Consider the following 20,138-nt stretch of genomic DNA (forward strand, 5'->3'; position numbering starts at 1 on the left):
GTAATCCTGCTAACAGACAAACGCCGGCAGAAGCATAACCTCGGGAAATATTAAGCAGTGGGAATATCACGTGAATCAAAAACATCAGAACAACGGCTTTGATGCTGATGCATGCTCTCGGCTCCAGCAGCAGAAGGAACGGTGAGTACTCAACCTGCAGCCGTTCAGTTAACCACAACGCTGGTTTTTATATAGCAAAACTAGCTCCTTCACAAGATGAGCGGCCATCGCCCGTCAGCAGCTCTGCCCTGATGGAGGCTCCAGAATCAACTGAGTCAGTCATCACAGATTCTTTACCCATGCATACAGTATGTCATTAGATTGATATAACTGAAGGTGCATCAGATTAGAGCCATATGCCCACTACATCCACTAGTGTATGAAAGATGTTTATTTATTATACCCTGGTCAAAGTGTAGGCGTCTTACTATCTTATAGTACACACTTAAAAACAACATTGCAACATTTCAGCACATGTTTGAAACTTTAAATGTAAAATATACTTCAAATACACTTTCAACTTGTTTTCACTTTTGCCATTATTACATTACCTCCCGTCTCTTGTGAAAATGTGCACATTTTGCAGTTCTAATTCAAAGTCCTCGTAACAACGTAGTATTCTGACCAGCAAAATCCTGTCACGTTATTGGTGCAGAACATGTGAATAATGTGTTTCACCTCCCGTGGAATTCACTTCGAGCAACCGTTAATCATCATGAAATAGTTGACATCTGCATAACCAATTTGATTTTCTACACGGACGTCTCATGTAAGCCATCAAGTTCTGACAAAGTGTCCGTTTCAATCAAAAATACAATAAAATGTCCTTTTTTCATGGCTAGAACTTCCACGACAAAAATCAAAACTATTAAAGAAAGTCTTGGAATCCTACCGAAGACACTCAGAAACATTGACACATGCTGGAGGGTCGATTAATATTAGGTAGGAGAATTAAAAAAACAAAAAACAATCTAACAAGGTCGGGTGGAATTGATCCTATAGAACGTCGGAATTCCATGCAAGGAACAGATCCAAGTTGCTTTTATAATCATCAACAAAGGCTAATGTTACATGAACTCAGAGCCGTTTAGAACGTTTATCCAAAGCCCTGGCAAGGTCCATCGTTCTGGGGGACGTTCTAGTCTCCTTCCTCACTCCCACGGCAGGACATCGTCACGGTGATGAAGGAATCACATCAGATACCACGCAGCCAATCCGGCCAGAGCAGCAAACCAAGTCGCAAACAGGACCTGTCCTGTTGGGTGTCGAAGCAGAGCCACGGCGAGCTGAGAGACGTACGCTGTTCCACCCGATGCCGCTGAATCAAGAGCACAAAAAGGGCAATCGGACATTCATTCTTCCTGAGATTGTCGGCTCCATATCTAACACGTTTATGCTTATTTAATTTACATTAGGAATATTGGCAAAATATGTTGTTGCTGAATTCATTCAATCATTAAAAAAAAGATTCATTTGAATCGGGGACATAATTTCTTTTACAGCCTTTGAGGAAAAACACAAAATTTATGCCAGCTCAAAGCATCTCAGCATTTCTGCTCAACTGGACATACATTTTAATGATCTGCAGCAAATATGATTGATTTGTTTTTAGGGATTTTCAAGTTTACGTTCAGGCCTTCAATCTCATTTAACTATTCGCTACCCAAGCAAAGCACTTAGAAAGGGTGTGAAACCATACCCATTTTGGCAGCGTGGTAGGGACACTTGCTGATGTCCCCACCCATTTCTCCATGGACAGACACCCCGGCATCTAAAACATCCTCCTGGATGCTCTTTCCAATCTCCTCCAACTCTGCAAACACCTGCCAGCACAAACATGCAGCATGCAAGGATGTCAAGCTCAACGCACGCCGTTCATTTCTTCCCTTTTTTCAGGTTCACCACCACAGAACGGACACTCAACTCGTGTTTCCAAACACTGATTACATTTCTTATTCTTCCCCTTACTGCCTACCTCTATATTGAACTGGAAAGCCCTGACAGACTCTTCCACCAGCGCCTTTTTCATTTCCATGTCGAGCTCCAGCTCATTCATACGACTACGGTACAGCTGCTTGAACGCCTTGGCGCTGTGGATGGCATCGAACTGATAGAATTCCAGGCCTTCTCCTGTGGGCGGAAGCTTCAGGGCTCTCTGAGCCACTTTCTTCAGCACCTGACCGCCGGAGAGGTCCCCCATGTAGCGGGTGTAGGCATGAGCCACCAGCAGCACTGGGTTCTCCTGCCCCACTTGGTGAATACGGTCCACATATCGCTGAGTGGCAACGGAGCAGCTGACCCGACTCTGCCAGTCGGGGCCGTGGAAGTATTCAAGGTCACGGGCCAGGGCCTCGTGGCGGTGCAGCTCTGCGGGAAAATATAAAGGGGCAAAGTGCGGATGGTCTTTGTTTCTTTCAATCTCCTCCTCCATGGCAGCGTAAGTATAGTAGAGAGCCACGGCGCCGCGCTGGCGAGACGAGAAAGAGATGTCAAGGAGTAATTCTGCAAATCCCTTTTTTTTTGTTTTATTAGAACGTTTGTTCCATTTCATCTTTGATCTTCTTTATTTCCAAGTGATTTTCCTCCCTACCAACCTTGAAGAGCTCTTTGCGGATGCGTCCCCTGAGGAAATCCTTCACAAACTGGGTGTTCTCAGCCTTTTCATGAACCTCTTTGGTCCCTTCTGCCAGCATCTCAGACAGATCCTCGGGACTGGCGGGAGAAAAGACGAACACATGACGTATAAAGTTTGTCCTGACCTGATCCACAACAATGATGGGCATTTACCTGAGGATGTCTTCCTTGTCCTCGTACAGAGGCTTCTCTCCATTAGACGCGCTCGCCAATGTCTCCATCGTGTCTGCCGGCAGTAGCTATGCGGACCGTCTGCCAGTAAGTTCACCCTGGAGACACTAGGTACAGTCAAAATATACAGCAGGACAGCTAGCTACTTGCTTTCTCGATTTTCTCTTCATCATCCAATTAGATCTAAAACTAATTCAGTGTCTAGCGATTGTATTACTGACAAAGAGGCAGCAAGGGCCTCCTCTGGGAAAAGGGGAGCTGACGTCACCCCATTTCCAGATGATGCTCATCGGAAAGGTGCCTCCTGCCAGTTGATTCATTGTTTGAAAAGTCTTTGATCTACGGACAAAGCTAAACAAAGGGCCGCTCATACAACAAAGCAACGGCCTTCCAGCGTTTACGAGGAATCACAAAGAATAGAACTACTGGTAGGTTGTACTAGTACTAGCTAACTGCCGTTGTCAAATGTGTCACATCAAGTGATCAATTCATTTAAATATAGGATCCCAACTTTAATCGTGATACAAATAAATGTTCTGCTAATGTTACTACTTACTAATGTTAAATAACTTTACCAGATGGCACTGACTACAATTAGCTACCATTTCATTAAGCTAACAAACTTTAGCTTGACGAGCATAATAACAATACACCAGAGTATGAACTTTATACACACAAATTCCTATTATAACGTTAGAGAGCTTTGGCATCACAAGGACATTGCAAACCTTCAGTCGGCAGCGACGCAACGTAATCCGGTCGACAAAAACACAGGCTAGCGGGCAGGTTGCTAAATCAAAGCCCTGACAGCGTTCTACAGTACAGGATGACGTGCTGCAGATCCTACCCTCCGATTGGCTAGTGCTTGTTCCTCGGTTTTATTGGGTTGCTCAAACTGACCAATAGGGCGGGTGATTATTGGTTAGTGTCAGAGTGGAATGTCAGTGTAATCCAATCAGTGTCAGACTACAGTGCGCTAGGGGCGTCACCAGAGTGGGATTTGGTCAGTTTACATCCGGAGCGGTGATTTATCCGATTTCGCTATCTGTCATGTACAGTGAACCGTATTACATTCATATTATCACTTCCACCTCTTCTTGTCCGTTCGAAGTCAATAAAGAGTTATTTTTACTGCTGGCAATAGCGGGTTTAATGTAGGCTGTAGGACTTGTCTTTCTTTACAACATACGACGCCGCCATCGAACTAAAAGCAACATAAAATACAATAAAGTACCAACAATTGCATATAAATAAATGTGTAAACGTAAATAACATACCTCGTTGGCTGACCCTTACTTAGAGGCAGAAACGAGGACTTTAACTTGACCGTAACATTTATTGGTCGTACTCCGCTGTAACTTCTCCTTAACGAGCGTGCATCACTAATTAGTGCACGTGTGGAAAACATTTTCTAAACAATAGTTCCGACCCTGAAACTATCAAATAACAATAAATATGTAAATATGCACAACGCAAAAACGAAAATAGATAAACGAAAATTATGGCAGTAAAACATATTACATATGACGGCAGAGAATAAAAAATATATTGTGAAAAAATACATTCGATCGAGGATTGATGTTACAGTGGAAACGCAAACATTAAAAAATCAGATAGAAACTGACACTTATAAAACCTGCCAGCCACCTCTGAGTTAGAAGAACAGCTGGACGATCAGGACTTTACAAGATGACACTTACACGAGGGAAATAGGGTCTGATGGTTATAGAACAGGTAAAGGTGATCACTAAGACTCTCCTTTTTGATCACTATATTTACATGTGAATTTGAGCAAACATATCATCTTTTCAAAAGAAAATATGGACTTTGGCATTCAAAATTCACCCGGTTTTGGATGCTGCTGAAAATTAAAGACATGTGAAAGGTACAAGTTACCAAATAGACACAAGTGAAAGTTCAAAATTGTTTATTATGTCAAATTTCATTTCCAACATTTTATGATTTATTTTATTGTTCACAATTCAATTAAATTCAGATTTATTTATATAGCGCCAGATCACAACATAAAGTTATCTCAAGGCACTTTACAGGATTAGCAGGGAAAGACCTGCAGGGAAACACAGAACCCAACTTGACCCACAAGAGCAACGGAGGCAAGGAAAAACTTCCCTTTAACAGGCAGAAACCTTGGACAGAACCTAGGCTCATGGTGGACGGACATCTGTCTGACCGGCTGGGTTGAGAGAGAGAGAGAGAGAGAGAATGGCAGGTCGGAGGCGAGTCGGAAACAAGGAGATGGATATGGAAGCGATAGCAAGACAGAGCAGGAGCAGACAAAAACAAGATGCTAATGCCGGCGACGTGGACATCAGCGGTGAGGGACACAGGCCCAGGTTCTGCAGCACCACGGACAGAAGGACCTGAAAGAGAAAGAGGGACAAACAGGGAGAGAGAGCACAAGACTACGGAGAATAGAGACGATTGCACACATATATTTATAACATGAATAACCATAGAGGGAAGAGCTCAGTGTCCACCAATGCTGCCCAGTGACAGCATATTGATTATATTGATTACTGCATCAATTAGTTATAAGCTTTGTTAAAAAGGAAAGTCTTTAATCTACTCTTGAACATAGAGATGGTGTCTGTCTCACAAACCGAAACAGGGAGCTGATTCCACAATAAAGGAGCTTGATAACTGAAAGCTCTGCCCCCCTGTCTGCTCTTGGAAATTTTTGGAACCACGAGCAGGCCAGCATGTTGGGACCGCAGGGTCCTGGGGAAATAGGTGATAATCATCTCGGGTCGCGGGGGCAGCAGCCTAAGCAGGGAAGCCCAGACTTCCCTCTCTACGGCCACTTCCTCTAGCTCTCCCGGGGGGACCCCGAGGTGTTCCCAGGCCAGCGTGTCCTGGGTCTTCCCGTGGTCTCCTACCGGTGGCACGTGCCCTGAACACCTCACCGGGGAGGCGTCGAGGAGGCATCCTGAATAGATGCCAGAGCCACCTCATCTGGCTCCTCTCAACGCGGAGGAGCAGCGGCTCTACTCCGAGCTCCTCCCGGATGACTGAGCTTCTCACCCTATCTCTAAGGGAGGCCCAGCCATCCTACGGAGGAAGCTCATTTCAGCCGCTTTGTGCCCGCGATCTCGTTCTTTCGGTCACTACCTAAAGCTCGGTCGACCATAGGTCAGAGGGTAGAAGAACGAAGATCGACCGGTAAATCAAGAGCTTTGCCTTTCGACTCCAGCTCTGTCTTCACCATGACAGATCTGTGCAGAGTCCGCATTACTGCAGACGCTGCACCGATCCGTCTGTCGATCTCCCGCTCCATCCTTCCCTCACTCGTGAACAAGTCACCGGTACTTGAACTCCTCCACTTGGGGCAGGATCTCCCCCCGACCTGGAGGTTACTCTCCACCCTTTTCCGGCTGAGAACCATGGCCTCGGATTTGGAGGTGCTGATTCTCATCCCGGCCGCTTCACATGCAGCTGCGGACCAATCCAGCGAGAGCTGGAGGGCACGGCCTGATGAAGCCAAAAGGATCACGTCGTCTGCAAAAAGCAGCGACCCAATCCTGAGGTCACCAAACCAAACCCCCTCAACGCCCTGGCTGCACCTAGAAATTCTGTCCATGAAAGATATGAACAGAATCGGTGGCAAAGGGCAGCCCTGGCGGAGTCCAACTTGCTCTGGAAATAGGACAAATTTTTTTGGCCTTGCTTCCACGAAAAAAAACCCTTACCGTAATTGCTGAACTATAATGTGCACCTGTGAAAAAGCCGCACCCACTGAATTTTAAAAAAATATTTATTTTGTAAAAAAATAAGCCGCAGGTGTCTACCGGTACATTGAAACAAATTATATTTAACGGAACACGGCTGCAACGAAAATAAATAGGATTTAACGAAACACGGCTCGTAACGAAAATAAATAGGCTTTAACGAAACACGGCTCGTAACAAAAATAAATAGGCCTTAACGAAACACGGCTCGTAACGAAAATAAATAGGCTTTAACGAAACACGGCTCGTAACAAAAATAAATAGGCCTTTAACGAAACACGGCTCGTAACGAAAATAAATAGGCCTTAAACGAAACACGGCTCGTAACGACAATAAATAGGCCTCAACGAAACACGGCTCGTAACGACAATAAATAGGCTTTAACGAAACACGGCTCGTAACGAAAATAAATAGGCCTTAACGAAACACGGCTCGTAACAAAAATAAATAGGCCTCAACGAAACACGGCTCGTAACAAAAATAAATAGGCCTCAACGAAACACGGCTCGTAACGACAATAAATAGGCCTCAACGAAACACGGCTCGTAACAAAAATAAATAGGCCTTTAACGAAACACGGCTCGTAACGACAATAAATAGGCCTCAACGAAACACGGCTCGTAACAAAAATAAATAGGCCTTAAACGAAACACGGCTCGTAACGACAATAAATAGGCTTTAACGAAACACGGCTCGTAACGAAAATAAATAGGCCTTAACGAAACACGGCTCGTAACAAAAATAAATAGGCCTCAACGAAACACGGCTCGTAACAAAAATAAATAGGCCTCAACGAAACACGGCTCGTAACAAAAATAAATAGGCCTTTAACGAAACACGGCTCGTAACGACAATAAATAGGCCTCAACGAAACACGGCTCGTAACGAAAATAAATAGGCCTTAAACAAAACACGGCTCGTAACGACAATAAATAGGCCTTTAACGAAACACGGCAGGAAGTCCGGTGTTCAGAATATTACAGGAAGCTCGCGAAAGTGGGAAAGTGTGAAATCATTTTCTTGATTGCCTCCTTTATCTCCCCAGGCCTCTTTCACAGGTGGTACCCCTCTGTCCTCAGAACACACTTCTGGAACTTTGTCTTCTGAGACAGGAGGCACCACCCCGTGATGTAATTTTTAAAACCTTATTTTTTCTGAAGATTCTTTTAACCTTCTTCAGGAATTTTCTCAGACCTAGAGACAGCTTGCCTGACTTTGATGGTTCTTTTTTCCCATTGGAAAGGTCCTGTGGGTCTTCTCCGGCTGCACCATCCTCTGAGTGACCCACCGGTATTCCTTCGGGTTTCCCTGTGGTGAAATCATCAGAGAGAGATTTTAAGTACATCGAAAACCTCTTTGGTGTGAGAATCATTATTGGCATGCCTCTAATATATAATACATACCAGAAGTCGGATGGCAAGATATCAAACTTTTGTGGCTCACTTTTGTGGCTCACTTCCTCTGGACTCACTGTTCTCATTGCGTCCTTAGACAAGGCAAAACTGGAAAATTTAGAAAGAGTAGTTAGTGAATCTCCCCATCAGTCATTAAAAAAACAAGAGACCTGTAGCGAGACACTTACTATGTGGTGTTCTGAAAGGGCCCGGCCAGGTTCTCCATTGTGATGAACGGGCTCCTCACAGCTTCTTCTGGAGTGAGGCGGCTCTTTGGGTCCACACACAACAGCCCTTTCAGAAGCTTGATGAAGTTCAACCTGTCCTGTGATTCAGCCGGTCCACTTGATGGGTATGTCTAGAATTGATGAGTTTCATGTCAGTTGACCAGTTGCCATGAATTAATCTCACACAACAAAATATACGAGAGCAAATTAAAAAAGGTCTCAATAAAGTAATCAATTTAAACAAAGGTTTATAAGTGGGTTACTCAACCCTGAGCTTCCAGGTGGAATCATCAGCAGCTAGATCCTCGATGAAACACCGATCAGCATATTCCCCATCACGGAGCAACTGGTCATCTGGTTGGCCCAGAAGTTCAACAATCTCCGCCAACTGCAGAGAAATATTTCAGTCACATCAATTGACATTCTGCACAATGTCCTTAAATAGGCGTGTACAAATGTACATTTGTGTGTGTTATATTTACATATTGATATGCCGTATTCAGATGGAACAGGTGCCGACCCATGTAGAAGCATGCCAGGGTGCAGCCAATTGCCCACATATCGATCGCCTCTGTGAAGGGAAGACCCAACACAACTTCTGGAGCCCTGAGGAAATATGAGCCATTGTAAGAGAAATGCGAAGCAGCAATGAAAGCAATAATGTGTACGTCTTATTGAAACATATATGCTTGTTTAAATTATTGAATGAGCTCTGCAGTGCACATGTTACGGTTGTCTCTGCGTTGTGTGTTGGGTAACATATGAAGGTCCACACACGGCTGGTTTTGTCGTCATTTACTGGATTTATACAAGTAAAAGTACATTAGCACATCTCGGCATCATGGCTGCTCCTCTCAGCGTGTTCAAACGAAGTGCTGAATATTGTACAGAACAATAAAATTAAACATTTCCAACACGAACTGTATTGCAACTCAATATAACCACAGGTTAGCATTTTAAGCTAAGCGGAGCCTTAGCTTACCGCATAGCGATTAGCTTCATGCTAGCGGACTGCGTTAGCACAAAGTTCCAGACATGAAAACCAAATAAAATAAATGAAAACCATGCTAGCGGAGCTGACTAGCATTAAACTCGTAACATCAGCATCACAAAGAAACAAATAATTACACACCTGGATTTATACAAATAAAAGTACATTAGCACACATCGGCATCGTGGCTGCCCCTCCACGCGTTTAAACGAAGTGCTGGGGGAGGGGAACCCGGAAATTGGGCAAAACCGCAAGACGGAGAGACAGGAGGGACAAAATACTCCAAATTGAAGACAAAGACTACCTGCAAATACACAGTCAACTTCCTGGAGGCATTCATGTACGATGAAAAGCCATGTCTTGTCTTTGAAAAGCTAGATAAGAGTATCTTTGATATGATGTGCACAGAAAGGAAGCCACAGTCTCTCCATATGATCCGGCCTATTGCAAAGCAGGTTTGTATTATTACCTCAGAGAATGGAGAATGAATGTTTTCATGGATGTTAGACTTGTTTTTAAAGTCTTGTTCGTCTTGTCTTGTCCTTTGGTGGAGCTTTACATATAGATTGTAGTATGGAGCCGTCCTATTCTTCAGCAAAACTGCTTCTTAATGGAAACCTGAATCTCAAACTTGTCTTTCTTGTTTGTCCCTGCAGTTGTTCCTCGCTCTGAATGAGCTAAAGTCGGTCAATATCGTGCATGCTGATATCAAACCAGATAACATCATGTTTGTTGATCAAGAACTTCAGCCATACAGGATCAAACTAATCAATTTTGGCTTGGCTTTAAAAGCCAGCCAAGCAAGGCCCAAAATGATAGTTCAGGCGATCGGATACAGGTATGTGTGTGTGTAACGGACATACCTGTCAACCTCCAAGGCTCCATGGCCTTACAAACCGTTGTATTTTACAAAATACAAAATAACCTTACACCATATATTTTTTTTCAAATGCGTTTATTTATGTACATAGTTGGACATTATTAATTAGGATACAGTTTAATTTTGATATTTTACCTAAACTTAAGTATCGATCAATGATGCTTGTAATTTAAATTTCAAACAGGGACAGAAAATACAAACCTTTGCTGGCTTGTGATTGGGAAACATGTTTTTCACGTTTCTTGATATTCGGTGCAGACCGGATGGGACTGTAACAGTTCGTATTCGTTTTCGTAATTCCTACCCTGCAGGGAGTCAGTGAAGGCATCCAGGGAGGGGGTGAGAGAGACGGGAGAGGCTATCTGTTCTGTTAGCGGCGGGGTTACCGATTAATAAAAGCTTGTTCTGAGACCCATCTCGTCCTTGTTTCAGCGTCTGACGGACGCTACAAATTTGCGTTTTCCTGTACAGATGTTCTTCTACGCCGTACACGTCTTAGAATGCATAAAAACCGTACTTTGTACGGCAAAAACGTACTGGTTGGCAGGTATGAACGGAGTAAATTTGGATGCAGTTAAATCCTGCATGAAGGGGATTTATTTATTTTCCATTAATGTATTTGTCTTGTTTTCCTTTTTATAATTACGCACGTTTTTATTTCATTTGTTTTAATGTAGGTACATCTCGGGGTGTTGATGATTTGGAGTATTTTGTCCCTCCTGGTTCTCCGTCCTGCGGTTTTGCCCAATTTCCGGGTTCCCCTCCGCCAGCACTTCGTTTGAACACGCTGAGGAGCAACCATGATGCCGAGATGTGCTAATGTACTTTTATTTGTATAAATCCAGGTGTGTAATTAGGTTCCGAGAACGAAGGTTCAAGGAACCTATTGTTTTTTGAGAAAATATTATTATTAGGCCCGAGCGCCTATACTAGGCGTAAGGGGCTATTGCTTTTGCAACGCAGAAGATGACAAGTTGACGAGCGCAGCTCGTCAACCCTCGGCATCCAACACACTCACGCACACACACACCGACACTCAACAGCACACACACACACACACCGACACTCAACAACACACACGCACACACACAGACATCGACAAACACAGTTGACGAGCGCAGCGGACGTGATCGCCAAGTACCCCCAACGTTAAATTGCGAAGGGATTTTTGATCGATCGAACGATGAGGTCACAGGCCACGTTTGAATGTGTCATTTTACCATTTTAGAGGTCTCGAACTTTGCGATACTCCTCCTAGAGGTTTCGAGATATCGATCTCAAAGTTGGGCGACGGCCTCTCGACTCATTGACGACGCTAAATTGCGAAGCTTTTGTGTTTTCGCCAATCGCTGTTGCCGTGGCGGCCTTGCGAACTTTGATGTTTTGGCGTGACGTGCGTGGCTGTTGGAGCTTCACTTTACACGGTCCGACCGTCTCCAAATTTCACACGCTGGATGAGAGTCCAGACCTGAACTCGAGTACATGCCATTGACGGTGATAGTCTCAGCGCCACCTACAGGAACAGGAGCATACATTGTCCGATCGGTCCCAAACTTGACACGCTTCATCAGGGTCACGTCTAGAGGACGTACGCGTGTTTCTGACATTTGTGGATTGCGAATAAGCGCCTACCCCAACGTACGCCGGGTTCGAGGAACCTCTCAAGGCTGCTCGCAGCTTTAATTATTTGTTTCTTTGTGATGCTGATGTTACGAGTTTAACGCTAGTCAGCTCCGCTAGCACGGTTTTCATTTATTAGGTTCCGAGAACGAAGGTTCAAGGAACCTATTGTTTTTTGAGAAATTATTATTATTTTCAAATGGCTTTTTGAGGCACTTCCCGGGCACCTAGAGGTGTCGAAACCATATAGGAGTGTCACATCTGGTGTCTAGTTTCTAAATATGGAATTTGATTGGAATTGTATATGGATTGGGGGCTCCATAGCACCACCTGAAGTTGGTTTCTCCGAAAAGGTACTCGGATCGTCGAGAAATCCGAGTACGTCGTACCTCTGGGGGTCCCGAGGCTAGTAAATATTTTTGAGATTTTATACACAGACAGGAAGTCAGCCATCTTGGATGGCGTGCGAAAATTTGAAATGTACGAACGCGTTTTCGAGGACTTTACGATCGACGAAAACCCACGAAACTTTGCGCGCGGGTTCGCAACGGTACTTCCGAGGATTTGATTGTGTAATTTTAACGTTACGTCGCATATTGGCTCTTTGGCGCCCCCTTGAATTTTTTTCCCTTGTAGCGTAGCTTTGACCCCCTCAACATACGCGAAAACTCTTGAAAATCGGTCGGGAGACGGACATCGGCCAACTCGACCTGCTCGTAAAGCGATTGCTCTCGGCGTGTTTCTGGGGCTCCAGAGCGCCCCCTAACGCACGGGAGGCCGTAGTTTGAACGTAGTTTGTCCGATAGTCACGAAGTTTGGTGGGAAGGTCCAAATCGTCATTCCAGACATATTTGTAATTGGCTTTCTTTAGCCCCGCCCACCCGGATGTCGGCCATATTGGATTATGTACGTTTTTTGGCATACTTTGACAAACTCCTCCCAGACGCTTTATCGGATTCGCGTCGAATTCTGGTGACGTGATCGCCAAGTACCCGCGACGTTCAATTGCGAAGGGATTTTTGATCGATCAAACGATGAGGTCACAGGCCACGTTTGAATGTGCCATTTTACCATTTTATAGGTCTCGAACTTTGCGATACTCCTCCTAGAGGTTTCGAGATATCGATCTCAACGTCGGGCGACAGCCTCTCGACTCATTGACGACGCTAAATTGCGAAGCTTTTGCGTTTTCGCCAATCGCTGTTGCCGTGGCGGCCTTGCGAACTTTGATGTTTTGGCGTGACGTGCGTGGCTGTTGGAGCTTCACTTTACACGGTCCGACCGTCTCCAAATTTCACACGCTGGATGAGAGTCCAGACCTGAACTCGAGTACATGCCATTGACGGTGATGGTCTCAGCGCCACCTACAGGAACAGGAGCATACATTGTCCGATCGGTCCCAAACTTGACACGCTTCGTCAGAGTCACGTCCAGAGGACGTACGCGTGTTTCTGACATTTGTGGATTGCGAATAAGCGCGTACCCCAACGTGCGCCAAGCCCCAACGTACGCCGGGTTCGAGGAACCTCTCAAGGCTGCTCGCAGCTTTAATTTTATTTGGTTTTCATGTTTGGAGCTCTGTTCTAACGCAGTCCGCTAGCATGAAGCTAATCTCTATGCAGTAAGCTGAGGCTCCGCTTAGCTTAAAATGCTAACCTGTGGTTATATTGAGTTGCAATACAGTTCGTGTTGGAAATGTTTAATTATATTGTTCCGTACAATATTCAGCACTTCGCTTGAACACGCTGAGAGGAGCAGCCATGATGCCGAGATGTGCTAATGTACTTTTACTTGTATAAATCCAGTAAATGACGACAAAACCAGCCGTGTGTGGACCTTCATATGTTACCCAACACACAACGCAGAGACAACCGTAACATGTGCACTGCAGAGCTCATTCAATAATTTAAACAAGCATATATGTTTCAATAAGACGTACACATTATTGTTTTCATTGCTGCTTCACATTTCTCTTGCAATGGCTCATATTTCCTCAGGGCTCCAGAAGTTGTGTTGGGTCTTCCCTTCACAGAGGCGATCGATATGTGGGCAATTGGCTGCACCCTGGCATGCTTCTACATGGGTCGGCACCTGTTCCATCTGAATACGGCATATCAATATGTAAATATAACACACACAAATGTACATTTGTACACGCCTATTTAAGGACATTGTGCAGAATGTCAATTGATGTGACTGAAATATTTCTCTGCAGTTGGCGGAGATTGTTGAAATTCTGGGCCAACCAGATGACCAGTTGCTCCGTGATGGGGAATATGCTGATCGGTATTTCATCGAGGATCTAGCTGCTGATGATTCCACCTGGAAGCTCAGGGCTGAGTAACCCACTTATAAACCTTTGTTTAAATTGATTACTTTATCAAAACCTTTTTAAATTGGTTCTCATATATATTTTTTTGTATATGTGTGTGTCCTTTAGCCACCATATGCGTCAGAAGCAAGTGCAAACCCAAAGATCAAGTCTCTGTTCGACCTCATGGAAGTAAGCACTTTTTGTTGTATAAGATTAATTCATGGCAACTGGTCAACTGACATGAAACTCATCAATTCTAGACATACCCATCAAGTGGACCGGCTGAATCACAGGACAGGTTGAACTTCATCAAGCTTCTGAAAGGGCTGTTGTGTGTGGACCCAAAGAGCCGCCTCACTCCAGAAGAAGCTGTGAGGAGCCCGTTCATCACAATGGAGAACCTGGCCGGGCCCTTTCAGAACACCACATAGTAAGTGTCTCGCTACAGGTCTCTTGTTTTTTTAATGACTGATGGGGAGATTCACTAACTACTCTTTCTAAATTTTCCAGTGTTGCCTTGTCTAAGGACGCAATGAGAACAGTGAGTCCAGAGGAAGTGAGCCACAAAAGTGAGCCACAAAAGTTTGATATCTTGCCATCCGACTTCTTGTATGTATTATATATTAGAGGCATGCCAATAATGATTCTCACACCAAGAGGTTTTCGATGTACTTAAAATCTCTCTCTGATGATTTCACCACAGGGAAACCCGAAGGAATACCGGTGGGTCACTCAGAGGATGGTGCAGCCGGAGAAGACCCACAGGACCTTTCCAATGGGAAAAAAGAACCATCAAAGTCAGGCAAGCTGTCTCCAGGTCTGAGAAAATTCCTGAAGAAGGTTAAAAGAATCTTCAGAAAAAATAAGGTTCAAAAATTACATCACGGGGTGGTGCCTCCTGTCTCAGAAGACAAAGTTCCAGAAGTGTGTTCTGAGGACAGAGGGGTACCACCTGTGAAAGAGGCCTGGGGAGATAAAGGAGGCAATCAAGAAAATGATTTCACCCCCGATACTTCAACACACTGTGGCTGCTGCTTTAATTTTAAAAGGACAATTAAGGCCTTGTTTCGTGGAAGCAAGGCCAAAAAAATTTGTCCTATTTCCAGAGCGAGTTGGACTCCGCCAGGGCTGCACTTTGCCGATTCTGTTCATATCTTTCATGGACAGAATTTCTAGGTGCAGCTAGGGCGTTGAGGGGGTTCAGTTTGGTGACCTCGGGATTGGGTCGCTGCTTTTTGCAGACGACGTGATCCTTTTGGCTTCATCAGGCCGTGCCCTCCAGCTCTCACTGGATTGGTCCGCGGCTGCATGTGAAGCGGCCGGGATGAGAATCAGCACCTCCAAATCCGAGGCCATGGTTCTCAGCCGGAAAAGGGTGGAGAGTAACCTCCAGGTCGGGGGGAGATCCTGCCCCAAGTGGAGGAGTTCAAGTACCGGTGACTTGTTCACGAGTGAGGGAAGGATGGAGCGGGAGATCGACAGACGGATCGGTGCAGCGTCTGCAGTAATGATGTGTGATTCAAGTGAATCGGTGGTCTGATGTCTCTGAGGATAGAACCCACGGCTGGCCACGCCGTGCGTCTGGTCCGTCCACAGTCTCTTTGAAACCGGCTCGCCACTGAACCCTCCAGGGTTCAGAATCTGTATTCGGTCTTCATCCGCTAAAAGAAAAACCAATCTACACACATAGTGCAGAATGTAAATTACTATCTTGTTTCCTTCTTATCTTGTGATCTCAAATCACTTCAATAAATGAAAATATATTTTCCATATGAAATCAATTTCAAATACACACACGTATTCAATCATGAATTGAACATAGACATATTTCAAATAATTATAAAAGTTCAATTAGATCAGAGAGTATCATATAATCATTGTATTTCAACAGGAACTTTCATATTTTAACATTCAGAATTAAATGAACTGAATCCAAGTCATAGCAATCAGCATGAGGGCATATTTACACAATAAAATGACTTAACAGTCAACAGAATGACGTGTGACGCAGCTTTAATGCTGCATTAGTCCGTCACTGCAGCAGCTAGATGATAGCTAGCCTAACGGTCGATAGCTGCTGTTAGCATTCGCATTGAATTTGATACTGAACTTGGCTGTTAGCTTTGTGCTAGCGCTATTAGCGTCTTTTTTTCCAAATCATTCTTTACAATTTAAATGATATAACATACCATTTTACTGCTAGATATATGGCATCATATCTCCGATTGGTTTATTTTAGAAAGTAATCATCAGAACTAGGTGTTATTTGCCCAGAAACAGCTTAACGGTTCATGGCCTCGTTAGCAACTAGCGCTAGCATTTTAGCCTTTGTTGCTTGCTTACCGGAGCTCAAGTTGAGAGGGCCCGCTGGATGATAGCGGCTCCCCTGTTCAGTTCAATGGCATTCGGTCCTAACAAGCAAGCACTTATTAATAACAGCAATGAATGTGATGATGGATTACTAATTTATAAGTCTTGTTTCCTACCAAGGTTCTCTTCAATTTCGCGTGACGTTCTCTTTCGCTGTCTTAGCAGAATGAGTGAGCGCGAGCCTGCAACGGCACTTTTTGAGTGCAACACGGACGCGTGCGCCTCCTTCTGGCAAGGAGTTGCAACTACATCTCTAAATTATGTATATTGTTTTGGAAACCATATCTTTCATGTGGGTTACACGGACTCTGCACAGATCTGTCATGGTGAAGACAGAGCTGGAGTCGAAAGGCAAAGCTCTTGATTTACCGGTCGATCTTCGTTCTCCTACCCTCTGACCTATGGTCGACCGAGCTTTAGGTAGTGACCGAAAGAACGAGATCGCAGGCACAAGCGGCTGAAATGGGCTTCCTCCGTAGGATGGCTGGGCCTCCCTTAGAGATAGGGTGAGAAGCTCAGTCATCCGGGAGGAGCTCGGAGTAGAGCCGCTGCTCCTCCGCGTTGAGAGGAGCCAGATGAGGTGGCTCTGGCATCTATTCAGGATGCCTCCTCGACGCCTCCCCGGTGAGGTGTTCAGGGCACGTGCCACCGGTAGGAGACCACGGGAAGACCCAGGACACGCTGGCCTGGGAACGCCTCGGGGTCCCCCCGGGAGAGCTAGAGGAAGTGGCCGGGGGGGAGGGAGGTCTGGGCTTCCCTGCTTAGGCTGCTGCCCCCGCGACCCGAGATGATTATTGCCTATTTCCCCAGGACCCTGCGGTCCCAACATGCTGGCCTGCTTGTGGTTCCAAAAATTTCCAAGAGCAGACAGGGGGGCAGAGCTTTCAGTTATCAAGCTCCTTCATTGTGGAATCAGCTCCCTGTTTCGGTTTGTGAGACAGACACCATCTCTATGTTCAAGAGTAGATTAAAGACTTTCCTTTTTAACAAAGCTTATAACTAATCGATGCAGTAATCAATATAATCAATATGCTGTCACTGGGCAGCATTGGTGGACACTGAGCTCTTCCCTCTTTATGGTTATTCATGTTATAAATATATGTGTGCAATCGTCTCTATTCCCCGTAGTCTTGTGCTCTCTCTCCCTGTTTGTCCCTCTTTCTCTTTCAGGTCCTTCTGTCCGTGGTGCTGCAGAACCTGGGCCTGTGTCCCTCACCGCTGATGTCCACGTCGCCGGCATTAGCATCTTGTTTTTGTCTGCTCCTGCTCTGTCTTGCTATTGCTTCCCTATCCATCTCCTTGTTTCTGACTCGCCTCCGACCTGCCATTCTCCCTCTCTCTCTCTCTCTCTCTCCCTCAACCCAGCCAGTCAGACAGATGGCCGTCCACCATGAGCCTAGGTTCTGTCCAAGGTTTCTGCCTGTTAAAGGGAAGTTTTTCCTTGCTTTCGTTGCCAGAGTGCTTGGTCTTGTGGGTCAAGTTGGGTTCTGTGTTTCCCTGCAGGTCTTTCCCTGCTAATCCTGTAAAGTGCCTTGAGATAACTTTATGTTGTGATCTGGCGCTATATAAATAAAACTGAATTTAATTGAATTGTGAACAATAAAATAAATCATAAAATGTCGGAAATGAAATTTGACATACCGTATTTTCACAACCATTAGACGCACGTAAAAGTCTTAAATGATCTTCAAAATGTGCCGAACGCCCTATGGTCCGCGTGCCCTATGTTTTGTTGTAAGGCGGACTCAGTCAGGCGCCCCGCGGAGTGATGGGTACCGATGGTGTCCTTCAGCATAGTATTAATCAATTATTAATATTCAGTGGTGGTTTGAGTGCTGGCAACTATTATTTCATGTTTGAAATGTTACTCGCCGTACAACCGGGCTTGGTAAGGTTGGAGTTATTTTAATAAAAGACGAGCAGTTCGTGAAATCCCAGTACAAGTCTGGCTGTGAGTTTCTGCCTGTCACCTTCTTCTCTTCACGGCTTCAACTGAGCGACACGCACTCAAAACCATTACAATCTGGTGAATTTTGAATGCCAAAGTCCATATTTTCTTTTGAAAAGACTATATGTTTGCTCAAATTCACATGTAAATATAGTGATCAAAAAGGAGTCTTAGTGATCACCTTTACCTGTTCTGTAACCATCAGACCCTATTTCCCCGGTGAATTTTTTTAATGTTTGCGTTTCAATGTAACATCAACCCTTAATCTAATTTATTTTTTCACAAAATATTTTTTATTCTCTGCAATCATATGTAATATGAATGTAATACAGTTCACTGTACATGACCAAATAATGTTTTGCATGTTTAACCCATTATAGCAACATCTTTTTATGCTTTATATGCATGAAGATATTCCCAAGTAAACAATTTTGTTTGACTGATTTGATATTTTTGCAGCTCAGCATTGCTATTGTCATTATTGTCACACACAGATGGTCCGCAGAGTCGGTTTAACAATATCTCCAAGCAGGAAGTGGTCACACATGGAGCCAACACCCTGATCCTCCTGATATTTATATTTTTAAAGTGCTTTTAAATGGTTTTATTTTATTTTCAGAACCATACCTTTTTAAATATCCACTCGGAGACTCTATACTTTATGAGAAACCAAGTGAAAAGTGGTGGATGATCTTCATACTTTGAGATTGTTGGTGGATACTATCTCGGCCTGCTGAATCTACTGAAGCCTGAGGATTTCCTAGCAGTGAATCTCAGCACATCATGCCACCAAAGGACAAAAGCCTCAACCAAAGTAATGGAGAGGAGCTGGTGCCACCCTCACAGGTACGAGATCTAATGAGTCAACAAAAGGATCTGTTGAAGCAGCCTGAGCTTAGAAGCAGCCTGCATTTCTCCCAAAAGGACATTGACAATCTAACAAAGAAAAATGAGAAAATTGAATCAGAAAGTATACGTGTGTGTGCTGAGGATTCTTTGAATATCTTTATGGAAAGATTCTTGAAGATTGTTGATAAGCATGCCGCTATGCGAAAGTGTATTTGTTAAAGCTAGACCAGCTCCGTGGCTGAATGAGACTCTAAAGAGCCTCATGAAGGAAAGAGACGAAGCCAAATCTACATTAGTAAAGTCTGCATTAGTTGAGGACAGATTCAAGTACTGTCAACTGAGAAACCAGGTTACAAAACTAAATAGATTGATGAAAAAATAATATTACAGCCAAAGAATAAATGCTGTGAAGCGAGATGGTAAAGAGCTCTGGAAAACCCTCAATGAAATAATGGGCAGAAGGTCAATGGGTGGGGTTTCCTCTGTAGAAGCAGAAGGTATACTTCTGACAAAACCGTCTGATATAGCGAATTATTTTAGTGATTTCTTCATAAATAAGGTATATGCACTAAGGCAGAATATGGACACTGAGTGAAACTGTCTTCTCCTGTTATCCAGCGCTCCCACGCAGCTCGCAGTTTAACGTTGCGCGGTTGGAGCTCTTTGGTTAATCCACCGGGGATGACGATGATAAGCTTGTTTGCTAGTTAGCCCGTTAGCGCGTTAGCTAGCTTCACTCCGGTTTAGACCGTATCGGTGAGATCAGCGCGCACAGAGTCGCAGATCGCAGGAGCCGTGTTGCTGCAGGTCTTCTTCTTGCTTCCTCCTCTTCCTCCATTGATTCATTAATGCTGGATTCTCTCTCCGCTTTAACACAGTCCAGCGCTTTCCATACTCTGTGAGGCGCCTGACTGAGTCCGCCTTACAATAAAACATAGGGCACGCGGACCATAGGGCGTTCGGCACATTTTGAAGATCATTTAAGACTTTTACG

General features: G+C 44.5%; 2 protein-coding genes and 1 long non-coding RNA gene across 3 annotated transcripts; all 3 read right to left on the minus strand.

Annotated features, from left to right (window-relative positions):
- Positions 1-1,189: 1,189 nt before the first annotated feature.
- hmox2b (heme oxygenase 2b) lies at positions 1,190-2,855 on the minus strand. Its single transcript, XM_068750475.1, has 5 exons — positions 2,788-2,855; positions 2,595-2,712; positions 1,976-2,467; positions 1,700-1,823; positions 1,190-1,318 (listed from the first exon to the last, which is right to left on the minus strand). The coding sequence occupies exons 1-5, from the start codon at positions 2,853-2,855 to the stop codon at positions 1,191-1,193; spliced, it is 930 nt and encodes a 309-aa protein (XP_068606576.1). The 3' UTR covers position 1,190.
- Positions 2,856-6,559: 3,704 nt separating this feature from the next.
- LOC137905697 (homeodomain-interacting protein kinase 3-like) lies at positions 6,560-9,371 on the minus strand. The gene is made up of 6 exons (XM_068749947.1): positions 9,305-9,371; positions 8,655-8,778; positions 8,441-8,560; positions 8,134-8,303; positions 7,955-8,053; positions 6,560-7,859 (listed from the first exon to the last, which is right to left on the minus strand). Exons 1-6 carry the CDS (start codon positions 9,328-9,330, stop codon positions 7,718-7,720), a joined length of 681 nt encoding a protein of 226 aa, XP_068606048.1. The 5' UTR covers positions 9,331-9,371; the 3' UTR covers positions 6,560-7,717.
- Positions 9,372-15,201: 5,830 nt separating this feature from the next.
- Positions 15,202-16,510, minus strand: LOC137906167 (uncharacterized). Its single transcript, XR_011105875.1, has 3 exons — positions 16,464-16,510; positions 16,321-16,388; positions 15,202-15,655 (listed from the first exon to the last, which is right to left on the minus strand). It is a non-coding gene; the product is annotated as an uncharacterized lncRNA (long non-coding RNA).
- Between the last annotated feature and the right edge of the window lie 3,628 nt (positions 16,511-20,138).

This window comes from Brachionichthys hirsutus, chromosome 16 (genome assembly GCF_040956055.1).
Source record: "Brachionichthys hirsutus isolate HB-005 chromosome 16, CSIRO-AGI_Bhir_v1, whole genome shotgun sequence".
Taxonomy (NCBI): domain Eukaryota; kingdom Metazoa; phylum Chordata; class Actinopteri; order Lophiiformes; family Brachionichthyidae; genus Brachionichthys; species Brachionichthys hirsutus.